At 62.7% G+C, this 12800-nt stretch overlaps 1 protein-coding gene across 1 annotated transcript in view; it reads right to left on the reverse strand.

The window, feature by feature from the left end:
* Positions 1-12800, reverse strand: part of Btbd2 (BTB domain containing 2) — a 17106-nt gene extending 4306 nt beyond the window's left edge. Inside the window, exons 1-6 of the mRNA XM_015503606.2 lie at positions 12688-12800; positions 5315-5434; positions 3604-3760; positions 2964-3069; positions 2385-2582; positions 46-238 (exon numbers count right to left, since the gene is read on the reverse strand). Of these exons, the coding sequence (XP_015359092.1) occupies positions 46-238; positions 2385-2582; positions 2964-3069; positions 3604-3760; positions 5315-5397 (737 nt within the window). The 5' untranslated portion in view covers positions 5398-5434; positions 12688-12800. The remainder of the gene's footprint in view (positions 1-45; positions 239-2384; positions 2583-2963; positions 3070-3603; positions 3761-5314; positions 5435-12687) is intronic.

A 12800-nucleotide genomic window follows, 5' to 3' on the forward strand; every position in this document is an offset into this window, starting at 1 on the left:
CAGCCGGACCCCCCTCCCCCCTCCCCCCTCCCCCCCTCCCCGCACCTGATGCGGTCGCTGGTCCCGCTGTAGCCCCAGCGGCTCTCCACCTGCTGGAAGCGGTTGATGCTGCACTCCTTGCCCCGCAGGCAGCAGCGCGGCCGGTCGATGAACTCCACGCGGGGCTTGGGGTTCACGGTGAAGTGCAGGAAGAGGCTGACCACCTCACGGTCCACCAGGATGCCCGACTGCGCGGGGCCTAGGGCAGAGGGGCTGGTAGGCAGGCTGCGGGAGGGCTGGGGAAGGCGAGGCCGGCAGCGAGCCCCAGGACGCCCAGGACACCTGCCTTCCTCTCACAGTGGCCATGCCTGCCTGACTTCCATCCTCGGGGCCATCCCCTCGGGGGGCCATCCCCTCAGGCCCTGGAGTTGGGGCAGGGTAGCGCCCACCTGCTCACTTGGGTGAAAGCTCAGGGGCCTGCCCCATTCCCTGGTCCTGGGACCCACCTCCATTCACAGCGGAGGAGGGGAGGGTCCTGGCCACAGAGGGCTCCCCTACAGCGCCTCTGAGGTGGTCACACTCAGGCTCCCAGCTCCAGGGTGGGCCCTGAAGGCCTGCTCCAAAGAACCTACTCTAATAGGTGATGACCAGTTGTCCTGGGCAGGCCCAGGGCCAGGGAAGAGTCCAGAAGGCCGAAACCCAGATGCCCAGATGTGGCAGGAGAGTGGATAGGTCACACTCGGGGCATGAACAGAAGTGAACATGGACAGGCCTCACTCGTACACGGGTGACCGATTAGATGGCCACACACAGGTAGACACTAGCCAGAGGCCACAGGGTGTAGGCAGGGGCAGGCAGGCGCCAGCAGGAACCTCACAGCCCTACCCTTCTGCAGCCGCCTCCTCCAGGAAAGCGCGGGAGGCCAGACCCATCCAGCCTGGCTGGACGCCGCCCGGGCCCCTCTCCCAGCTCGCTTCACCAGAACCCCTGGTCCACAGCCCCCGGAGTGACGGCCCAATGCTGAGGAGCCCCTGACAACAGGACAGAGGAACTAAGGGCAGGGCCTTTAAACCCCGTGAGGACAGACCTCGGCCAAGCCTGCGCCTCGGGACACCAGCAGTCCCCCTGCCACCTGGCACTCCCAAGTGAACCAGTGAGCAGTACATTCCCCCAGGAGGAGGGGGTGGGCAAGCAGCAGGGTGCCTGGTGGTGCCTCAGTCTGCATGGGCAAGAGGCCACCTACTCACTCCAGCCCCAGCCCCTGCACTGCCTCCTGCCCCGCAGAGCCACAATGTCCCTGCCACCACAGGGGAACAAGCTGGGGAGAAGGCTCCTACAACCACCAAGTCACCTGGGGGCTTCACCACTGAGCAGGGCGGGGGGTGGGGTCCTCCCTTCTGAAGGTCAGGGATGCTGCTTTGGCATCCGGGCCACCCTGGTCTACGATCTGGGGAAAGGGCACTGACCTTGGGGTGGGGGCTGGAATGGGGCCTGGAGACCCTGGTGGTGGCAGCTCTCAGGTGTCTGACCCAGCAGACAGGTGACCCACAGGGTCATTTCTGGGATGAGGGGAAGATCAGGGTTCTGGTTTGGATAGGGGGCGGAGACACAAGGTGGGTCCCAGAGGTATGGCTGGCCCCTAGTGGGAGTGGGGTGCAGGGCAGACGAAAGGACAGGGCTGGCCAGGGATTTAGGATGGGAGGCCCTGAGACCACGGTACCCTGGGCCGAGGCCAGACTCTGCCCTGCTGGTGCCCATACACACAATGTGCGACCCCCAGGGTGGGGACGCTGAGGTCTTGCCCAAAGCAGTGCCCCGTCCACCCCACCCTGCTCCCTCCAAAACTGATCTGATGAAGCGGCCTCTGCTGAGCACTCGGGTGGGAGCAGGGCGTGTGGACCTGGTGAGGTGGGGTACAGTGCCACCAGCCGCGGGTGGCCTTCCCAGTGTTCACACGAGGCAGAGGCATGGTTGAGGCTGGCCCCCATTTACCCTCCAGCTGGAGACCCAAAGCCCACCACAAGCACCCGGTGGCCAGTCCTGGCACGCGCAGTGGGGCCCACCACTTCAGACGGCCTTGCCCCAGACACAGAGGCCTGAGCCGGACCAGAGCCCAAGAGCCCCAGATGTCCGAGCCGCCCTCCCAGGCCAGCGCTGCCAGGACGCAGCCAGGACCCAGTGGCAGGGAAGGGCAGCCCTGCAGGCCGCGAGGCCAGGCGGGAACGCGAGGCGGGTGGGCCTGACCGCGGAGGCTGGGGCCCAGCTCTGCGCTGCTTGCATTTCCCAGCTTCCCATGACCCGGGACCCCATGGCCAGCAAGGGAAGCCCCTGGGCTCCTGGTCAGAGCTCTCGGGGGATGAAGAGCAGCCCCGCGAGGGCCGGGGCCGGTGCCGGCACACGGTTACCTGCGGCAAACTCCTCGATGGTCATCAGGGGGAAGCGGATGAGGCCCAGGGCCTTGCCCAGCACCTTCCGCTTGTTCTCGGGTGTCACCTGCAGCTGTTGCCGCTGACACTCGGCCTCAGACCAGCGGACGACGGCGTTGAACAGCCGCACCTCGCGTATGCCCAGCGTGTCGCGCTCCAGGACAGCCACCAGGGTGTCTGTGGCGGGCAGGAGGGGCCGTGAGCTGGGTGCCCACCCGGCAGCTGGGCTGTGCCCATGGCTGGGGCTCAGGGCTGGGGCTGCGGGGAAACCTGGCCCTGCCCGCACTGGGGGAAAGGCCTGTGGGCACGTGCCACCCCCCACCCCCTCAGGGCAGCCGAGCACTCAGTAAGGGCCACTTCACCCAGTGGTCCCCAACAGGGAGCACCTGGCCCTCTGGAGGAAAAGTCTGCTGACCCATTAAGTGGATGGGGATCATGTTGACCCCAGGACAAGTGTCCAGTCCTCGCCCAGCCAGCCCTCTGCCCAGCTGCACAGAGCCTGTGGCCACCCTAAAATCCCGTCCCTCCCACGTCCCACGGGCAGCCCGCGGTGCTCACCCAGGTCGATGTCCGTGAAGCCCTCGGCCGTGATGGCGTCCGCCGTGTTCTTGTCGATGCTCTCCAGGCACAGGCTGGCCAGCTGCGGCTCATCGAACAGTCGCGCCTGGCAACGGGCAGGCGTCACCCTGAGCCCGCGGCACCGCTGAGGCCCAGGCCTGGGGCACGGCTGCTCGGGAGGCAGGGAGTTCGCCTCGAGCCAGGAGTGGGGACCAGCCCGGCAGCGCCCTCTCCAAGCACCTGCTGTGGTTCCAGCTCAGCCGCGGGCGTTCGCAAGGCCTGGGCAGGGCTCCTCCCTCCGCCTCAGGGCGGCCACCACCCCTCACAGGAACAGAGCTTTGGCAGGTGTGTGGCCCAGGCCAAGGGAGACCCCAGCGAGAGGTCTGAGGACCCCAGCCCTCGGGGCCCAGAGCTGGGACCCACAGAGTAGCACCCTTCAGGCACCCAGTGCCCTCCTGGTGTCCGAGCTCCCTGGGCAGAGCCACCTGCACCCCTGCCACCCCCGCCTTGGCCAGCTGCTCCTCCTCACCCGCCTCCCCACCCACCCTGGCTCCCCGCGGTGCTGGGCGGGTTCCCCCTTCTGGCCGGCCCCTCCCCTCTGTGCCCCCTCCCCTCTGTGCCCCCTCCCCTCACCGCCCACCTGTGTGAGCAGCATGAAGGCGTTGTCTGCCCGCAGGTTCTTCTTGAGGAACTCCACGCAGTGGGCCTCCAGCGCGGGCACCGCGTACTTCTTGGCTGTGTACAGCGTGGTCATGACCGTCTCAGGCCCGATCTGCACCTCATCTGAGTACAGGAACCTGAGGAGGTGGACACAGCAGCCATGGCGACGGCTCAGGTGCCCCTCGACCTTCAGACCCAGGTGCCGGCCCTCAGGTAGGCAGGGTCTGGCCACCCTGGCTCACCAGCCAGAAGGCTTCTTCCAGAACCTTCCAGAATGGGCACTGGGCAGCAGTTTGTGACCTGGGGACACAGCCTGAGAGAGCTCCCTGCTGCTTACAGACGAACGCTGTACAGTGCTCCTCTGTGGCTCCCCTCCCGGGCTGTCACCTTGGCCACTTCTGGTGAGTGACAGAACCCACAGGCCAGCCAGGTCCTGCGTGGCGTTGACATCACTTTGTCCACCACACTGAACGTGGACCAGAGTTGGGGTTGGTGGAAAAAGCGAAAGTGGGCTGGGGTGTGGCTCAGTGGTGAGCGCTTGCCCAGCCCAGGAGAGGCCCTGGGTCCCAGCCTCAGCACCACCCAAAAACAAATAAATAAAGTACAGTTATATTCTTCAAAAAAGGCAAAAGTACTTGAACATGGCATGGGAAGTGCCGGAGGCGGCAGGACCCTCTCCAGGACAGAGGCAGGACCCTCTCAGACGCGGGGGACACAGCACTACCTACACTGCCAAAGGTGCGGCCCACATGTCCTTGGAGGACAGCGTGGCCGTGCACCCTGCAATGTCCTCAGCCAGCGCAGGAGCAAGGTGGAGGGACCCGAGGACCTGGGGCTCAGACACACAGGTCACAGTGTATGACCTGGTGACAGGAGGATCCAGGACAGGGGAGGGACAGGGGACTGCTCACGGGGGCCGGGTTACTTGATGGGAGACAGAAGGTTCTGGAACGAGATAGAATGCAGGGCTGCACACCTCTGAGCCCACGGCTAACCCTGAACAGTGCAGGGGGACACCAACCCCACAGGGTTGGAACCAGACTGTGACTTTCTCTTTTGGTGCTGGGGACTGAAGCCAGAGTGCTCCATCCCTGAGCCACACCCGAGACCTCCTCACTTTCCATCTGGAGACAGGGCCTTGCCAGGCTGCCCAGGCTGGCCTGGGACTTGCTGTCCCCCCCTCGGCCCCCCAGGGGCTGGGCACACGGAGTCCCCACACCACGCTGGTCAGCGGGCAGCCTCCTTGTTCACAGTCCTCAGCTGCTAATGGCATGGCGCAGGGCCAGGCTGCAGAGAGGGGTGAGGAGCTCCAACTGTGACCTCGGTCTGCGTCTCTGGAGCGCAAATGAGACCCCATGCCCTGTGTCCCGTGGAGCTGCCAGAGAACCCATGCTGACCAGGCCAACGGGAGGCAAGGCTCCCCAGGGTCTGGGGCTGCTTCAGCTGAAAAAGCCCAACCCCCCGGGGGGACGGGGACGGGCGCCCGGTGGCCAGCACCTGTGGGCACACATGCAGCCCGGCTCACCCCAGCACTGCAAAAATTGAAGGTAAAAAAACTAAAAAAACTTATGGGGGGTTCTCCAGAGCCCAGCCCACCCACCCCGGGGCGCGGGCTCTACAGCTGCTTCTACCCGGTCTCCGTCCTGACTCTGCGTCCTGCCCACACCTCCAAGAAGGGCCCGGAAGCTTACTTGAGCAGCGCCAGGAACGCGGCCGGCTCCACGTCGGGCAGCTCGATCTCCGTGGAGGTGGTGGCCATTCCCCCGTTGAACATGGCGTCAAAGACAGCGCTGCCTACAGCTAACACGAACCTGGGCATGAGAGAGAGCGCCCGTGAGCCACTTGTGTCTCTGGCCGGGCCCTGGCCCCTGGCCCTGGTTGTGGCCACTCTGCTGGGGACCTCTGGGGCCCCCACCTGTCCATCCCCGACTCACTCCTGCACCTGTTGAAGGCTCCTTGTCCAGGCTATAGGCTAGACATGGGGACCTGGCCACAGACAGGCAGAGAGGACAAGTGGCTGGTCAGCCTGAGCTGGCAGAACACGGGAGGCTGGAGCCAGGTGCAGCAGGGGAAGGGCCTTCAGGGGGCAGGACAGGCGGGGCCAGGCTGCCAGGTGACCCCCTAGCTCTGTGAAAGCAGAGGAGCCACCCAGCTGGTGTGGCCTGTGTGGGGCTGGAGGAGGCCTCCATGGTGACAGGACGGCTCTGCTCGGTCCTGGGCAGGGTCTCTTGGGAGGCCCCACCAGGGCTCCTGGGAGGTGGAGCTGAGAGCTGGGGCTGGGGGACAGGCACACAGCTTCCCCACGGTCCCTGGGAACAGGAAGCCCCTGCGTCAGCTCCCCCCAGGTGGGTCACACTGCGCACATGCAGGCTCTGAGTGCCCAGCACCCACACCCTCCCAGTGGGCGTAGCACCAGCTCCAGGTGGACCCAGGCCCTCCCTGCTCCCGGGCAGCCTGCTCCTCCCTCCCTGCCCCAGGTCTCCACCTGGCGGCTCCACCAGGCCCCTGCTACCTCATGTGCACAGTCATGCTGGAGCGGGTGGCCCTGGCCCACAGAGCACAGGGCCACTCTGAGCTGCTCCTGCCGGAGCTCCGCCCCAGGCCCACACCTCACTTCCACAAAGAGCCTCTTGGCCTCCCACAGGGAGAGCTGACAACCAGGCGGAAGCCAAAGGCAGAAACCAAGTGGTGCCTGCTGGGCTGGTGTGGCCCCCCCAGCCCAGGGCCACCTGACAAGGCAGTGGGGGCAGTGCCCTGCGGGGCCCACAGCAGCACATGACCCTCCCCAGGGTGGCCACTCCACCCCACACTCTGTCCAGGCACCCGGGCAACCTTTAGCCTGGACACCTCCGCAGGTCCACAGTGCGTCCCCAGCCCCTCCCGGCCAGGCTCCTCCTCCCAGAAGAGCAGAGTGGCAGAGCCCTCGGGAGGCCCTGGGTTCCATCCTTGGCACCATGTGAAAATAAGTAAGTGAGGGGCTGGGGATGTGGCTCAAGCCGTAGTGCGCTCGCCTGGCATGCGCGGGGCGCTGGGTTCGATCCTCAGCACCACATACAAATAAAATAAAGATGTGTCCACCAAAAACTGAAAAATAAATATTAAAAAATTCTCTCTCTCTCTCTAATAAATAAATAAATAAGTGAAATAAAGGTGTTGTGTCCACCCACACTAAACACACACACACACCACGCCAGGGTGTGGGACAGCCCACAGCACCACCAGCGAGCAGCCCAGGCGTCCGACAACAAGGGAAGGCCCCCAGCGTGGCCACGCACCCCTGGAGCAGGAGTGCAGATGGACCTGAGGACCTGTGCTCAGTGAGAGCCAGACACACAAGGCCACAGCCTGTGACCCAGAGACAGCAGAGTCCAGGATAGCAGGGTCCAGGGATGGACGTGGGTCATGCATGCAGGACTGGGGAGGGGACAGAAGTCAGTGCTCAGTGGGGACCGATTTCAGTCTGGGACATGAGGAAGCCCTGGAGGTGAACAGCGGGTGTCCCGAGTGCGGCTGAGGTGCACTAGGTCACCTTAGCACAGTCACTTATTTTTGGTACTGGGACTGAAGCAGGGGTGCTTCAGCACTCAGTGTGCCCCCACCCCGCACTCCTTTTTATTTTTTGAGACAGGGTCTCACTAAGCTGCCGAGGCTGGCTTCAAACGGGCCCTCTTCCTCCACCGCCTCCTGGTCCCTGGAGTTACCCCAGCACCACTCCTGGCCTTGACATCAGTCAAAGGTAAAAACAACGAAAATGGTGAACCACTCTGAGAAGAAGCCCCGGGCTCCCTTGGAAAGCAAGGCAGAAGACCAAAAGTGGGGCTGGGTGGTGGCTCAGGGGCGGAGCCTCGCCTGGCACGTGGGAGGCCCTGGGAAGGACTAGTGTCCAACTAAACTGGAAAATAAATGAATAACAATAAAATGAAAGACCACAAGTACTGCACCCAAACCCGCGCCCATCCCCAGCACCGCTCGCACGCTCACTCGGCCAACAGGAGTCCCTAGGACGCCCGACATGACACCGGCAACCAAGCACCACAGTTCTGAGCGGCCAAGGTCAAAGAAGAAAAGGGAAGTCAGGGGCTCCCTCAAGTGGAACCAGGGTGGGACACCTCGGAATGGGCACATGCAGCCAGAACAGCACCGGGAAGCTGATCTGCACACTGTCCAGCCCGGGGAAGGGGTGGCAGCGTCCACCAAAACCTAGAAGAATGAAGAGCAGACAAACCCAAAGAAGGAAACAGCCAGTCCGCTCAGAGCAGACACAGTGAGGTGGGGACCAAGAGGGGATCCCCAAAACCAAGGGCTGCTCTTCAAAAGAGTCCAACAGGGCCGGGCTGGGGCTCAGGGGTGCACGCTCGCCTGGCAGGCATGAGGCACTGGGTTCCAGCCTCAGACCACATGAAGACACTAAAGACCATCAACAGCTAAAACAAGATAAAAAAAAAACTCCAATCAACGCTGGACGTTTGGTAGACGGATCACGACCAAGAGCGAAGACGGAAGCTACACAGCCGCGAATAAAAGGGGGAGTGTCACCATGAGCCTCAGTGCACTTAGGAGGACTCCACAGGACTGCTGGGAACAACTCTGGGCTGACCAGGAAGGCCACGGGCATGGGAGGCCACTACTCAAAAGGACACAGAGAAAGTCCAGATGAGCCTGTCACCAGAGCCCAGCGAGACTTCAAATCCTCCCCAAAGAGAAGTGGGTGGCTGGGGACCCGAGGGCCCTGGGAGGCTGAGCACAGCCAAGGCTGAGGGCGCTGGCTGCAGGGCCTGCCCTGGACCTGCGCAGCCCCTCCGGGAAGATGCTCTCTCAGGGCTTCTCCGTCCTCCGGTTTTGGGTGGATTTTTTTCTTTGGTGCTGGGACTGAGCCCAGGGCACTCTGCCACTGAGCTATGTCCAAAGCCCTTTTCGCTTGAGAGAAGGCCTCGCAGGGCCACCTAGGCTGGCCTGGAGCGTCCAGCTGTCTCACCCCAGCCTCCAAGCTGCTGGGAAGGCAGGCGAGGCCTCCGCACTGGGCAGCAGTTTCTCTTAAAATGGGAAACATAAATCCTCCTGAGATGCACCAGCCCTTCCACTGAGGTGCTGACCAAGAGGAAGGGCCAGGTAAGCCCCGAGTAGAACTGGGAAGGCCCGTGACAACTGGTGGCAAACCATGGGCCGTCCCTTTGAATTCAGCAGCAGAATTCGATTTATCGCCACTTTAGCAATAAAAAGAAACAGACTACTGAAGCAAGGAGGCCCCAAGGCACGACGGGAGCTCAAAGCCGACCACAGACCACAGCGCACAGCTGACCACTCACATTTCTAGCCCTCGGCGACGGCCTGGCTGGGGGAACAAGAAACCTGAGGGTGGCCTGAGGGCTCCAAAACCAGCCCACAGGGACGGTCACCCGTGTCCACTTTCTACAGAGCCGACTACCCAACAAAGACTCCAAACACCAGAAGCAAAGGCCCTTGACGACACCAGGCTCCAGACTCAGTGACAAGTGGGAGCCTCCTACGTGCTAAGGGCACTAGTCAGAAGCCAGCACCCACCACGACGCTCAGCTGTGAAGAGAGGCCACCAGCCTGGGAGGCGGCCCACCCGTCACCCCAGCTGCTCCGGAGGTAGACGCAAGTTCAAGTCCAGCCTGGGAAACTAGAGGCCCCACCTCAAAATGAAAAGGGCCGGGGCTGGGCCACAGCTCAGAGGGCAGAGGGCAGAGGGCTCGCCCCACATGCACAGGGCTCGGGCTTCCTCCCCAGCTCCCCCCAAAAAAAGTCTTGACAAAGATAAAATAGGAGGCATCTGCTCTGCCCAGCACCCAGTGATGGCCACCGAGGAACAGGCAGGACGGGAGCCCACCTTTCCGCCCTGCAGTGCATACGAACTGCTGCCCTGAGCCCCAGCAGGTCAGCATCGACTGAGCACCTACTGTGTGCGGGCCTCAGGAGCAGGGCTGCACTGACCACGCACAACTGACGCCACACAGGGCCTGGCCTCTCCGTCAGAGCCTCGTGCTACCATCGCGGTGCTGGGGCCACACGGTGGCTGGGCCCTGGGAGGAGGGTGGCCTGGCACCACCTCTGAAGCCAGCCAGGCCCACCAGCTGCAGCTTTCCCCGCTGAAGCCCCCGCTGCGCTCCCACACACCAGCTTCCCTGGCTCCTCTCTCTGCCCAGGACCCGTCCAGGATCCCACGGTCATCGTGCCTCCTCCCACAGACTTTGGCTTGGTGACAGTCCCCAGGCCTGGCCCAGTGTCCTGCAGGGCATCCTCAGCACCTGCGTTTTCTTGCGACTACACTGGGCCTGCTGGGTTCTTCCAGCTGCCTTAGAAATGACCACACAGGGGCTGGGCTGGGCTCAGCGGTGGACGCTCACCTCGCACGTGCGAGACCCTGAGTTCCATCCTCAGCACCACAGACAAAAATAAACAAGTGACATAAAGGTGTTGTGTCCAACTACGGCTAAAAAAATAAATAAATATTAAAAAAAAAAAAGAAAGAAAGAAATGACCACACACGTGGCTTAAAACCACAGGAGTCTACCCCTCAGTCCTGCAGGCCACAGCCTGGGGCTGAGGTGTGGGCAGGGCTGCCCTCTCCACGGGCTCCGTGGTCACAGGGCTGCCTCCTGTGTCTTCCGGCTCATAAGGACACTTTTCACTGGATTTGGGGCCCACCTGGGGAACCCAGGGTGATTTCACCACCTGGAAAGACCCTTTCCCAAGCCAGGTCCCATTCACAGGTCCCAGGAATGAGGATGCAGGCACCCGGGCCTCCATCCAACCCAGGGGCTATGGTTCCAGGAGGAACAGAGAGGAGGCACCTCATCATACCTATCAGGACACCGTGTGGTGGTCCCGTCCAGGTGGCACAGGTGGGCCCCAGGGTTCCAGCCCTCAGTTACCGCCCTCCCTTCCCACTCTCCTCTTTTCGAGGTACTAGAGACTGAACCCCGGGCACTACCACTGAGCTGCACCCCAGCCCTTTTATTTTTTGAGACAGGTCTCACTAAGCTGCCCAGACTGGCCTGGAACCTGCCATCCTCTGCCCCGGCCTCCAGAGCCACTGAGTTGGCAGTGGGTCCCCACACCCGCCCGGAGGCAGGGAACTCGGGATCTGGGAGCAAACCCCCAGACTCCAGCATCCCTGAGGGAAGACACGGCTCCTGCTCCCCAGAGCAGCAAGTGCTGGGCTTCCATCAGCACGGACTGGCCTTCAGCCGGGTCTGTGCCCACACGGGGAACGAGGCTAGGAGCTCTCCACGCACGGCCCCACCACGGCCCTCACCAGGTTCAAGCCGACCCTGCTCCCTCCCAAGCAGCGTCCCCAGAGGTCACGAGACCCCTACGCAGCCTCCCACATTCCCTCACCCTGCCCTGCCACGGGGATGCAGAGGAGGGGAACCCGCCATGTCCATCTCTGCCCCTCCTCCGCAGCCACTCCACATTTCAGTGGACGGGGCTCGCCAGACCCCGGGAGCTGTCCCCTGTCCTGACTTGCCCAGTTCCTCTGGCCTCTAAGCCTGCACATTCCTGCACCTGGAGCCCTGTGCTCCCCTCCCCGCTTCACCACCCTGGCAGCCACAGACTCCTCCCAATTCTCTCTGGAGGTCCTTACACCCACCTCTATAGCCCTCACTTTGCCACAAACCTATGAACCCCCAAATCCAATCAGGTACAGGTGCCCAGATAGGTCAGCATGAGATAGGGGCACAAGCACCCTCAAACAGAAACCCTGGGACTGAGGCCAAGGCAGGAGGATCACAGGTTGGAGGCCAGCCTCAACAACTTAGCGAGACCCTGTCTCAAAATAAAAAATAAAAAGGGCTGGGGACGTAGCAGAGTAGTTAAGCACCCCTAGGTTCAATCCCCAGAGCCCAAAAGATAAAAATATAAAAAGAAAGAAAAAGAAACCCTGAGTGTGAGTCTCCAATTCCTTGTGCAAATGGGCAGGAGCCCTGCCCTACCCTGCAAGGGCGCATGGTCAGGAAGGAGAAGGTGGCATCCTTAGAGACAACTGCTCAGAATCCGACCCACTGTCAGGGCCAGATGGCTATGAGGAGGCTGCCGGACAAGCAACGAAGGCGTCACAGGCCACAAACTGACCAGCCTCTCGCTCCAAGCTTGTGGGGAAGGAGAGAGGCCCAGTCCCTGCTGCAGTCAGAGCGGAAGCCTGCGATACAGACAGGGAAGGTCCTGGGGACCCTCCATGAACAAGGCCTCTGGGAAAAACCCAGAGGGGACCAGATGCACAGCAATACCCAGGAAGAGGTAGCAAGAGGGGTCTCTAGGGCACAGGACCAGAACAAGCCACAGGCCAGAGAGGTGTGGAGGGCTCACTGCAAGGCCGGGACAACATTCCAGGCCAAGCACCCAGGCCCCCCAGCCGAACCCCCCACCCTGCAAAATGAGGAGGGCCCAGGAGCCCACAGTGGGGGGCACCTAGGGGCTGCACCCCAGACCAATACCTCCTTTTCCAGAAAGGAGACCTGCAGATACAGAGAGTCCAGGACAGGTAGAGGGTGTCCAAGAGCTTGGGCCTGGAGGTGGACCTCAGCTGAATGGGGAGGGAGGGGATGGCAGTTGTGGGGTCCTGAGGTAGAGAAGATGGGTGCAGGGAGATTTCAGGACAACCAGGGCCAAAGTTGGAGGGGATTGCAGGCACAGAGGCGGGCTAGAGATGGCGGGGATATTTGGGAGTGTCAAAGGTAGCAGGCCCCAGGCTCAGAAGGTTCCCAAGGCGGGTCCCAATGCAGGAGCTGGGCAGGAGGATGCGGGGGCTCCTGGCGCAGGGCAACACGAGAATCTGAGGACTGAGGAGTGCAGGGGTTCCGGGGCAGGCTGTGGCACAGGGCCTGGGCAAGGAATGGGGTCTTGGGTGCAGGGGTCCAGGTCCAGGTCCTAGACAACGGCTGGGGACGTCGGGAGGATAGTGGGTCCAGAGCCTGAACCTAGTGGTGCAGGGATTCCTGGACCGGCTCTGGAGCAAAGCCTGGATGAAAGGTGCAGGGGTCCCGGAGCTCCGGCGCTGGGCCCGGCGCCCTCGGTGTGCAGGCCCGGCCGCGGCGCCCACCTGTGCGCAGGGATGCGCTGCGAGCTGAGCCCCTTGCCCACCAGGAAGTGCACGTCGCACAGCACCTCGTTGTTGAAGAGGAAGGCGAAGCGCTCCTGCACGGTGGGCTTGGT

Source organism: Marmota marmota, unplaced genomic scaffold, assembly GCF_001458135.2.
Source record: "Marmota marmota marmota unplaced genomic scaffold, marMar, whole genome shotgun sequence".
In the NCBI taxonomy this organism is placed as follows: domain Eukaryota; kingdom Metazoa; phylum Chordata; class Mammalia; order Rodentia; family Sciuridae; genus Marmota; species Marmota marmota.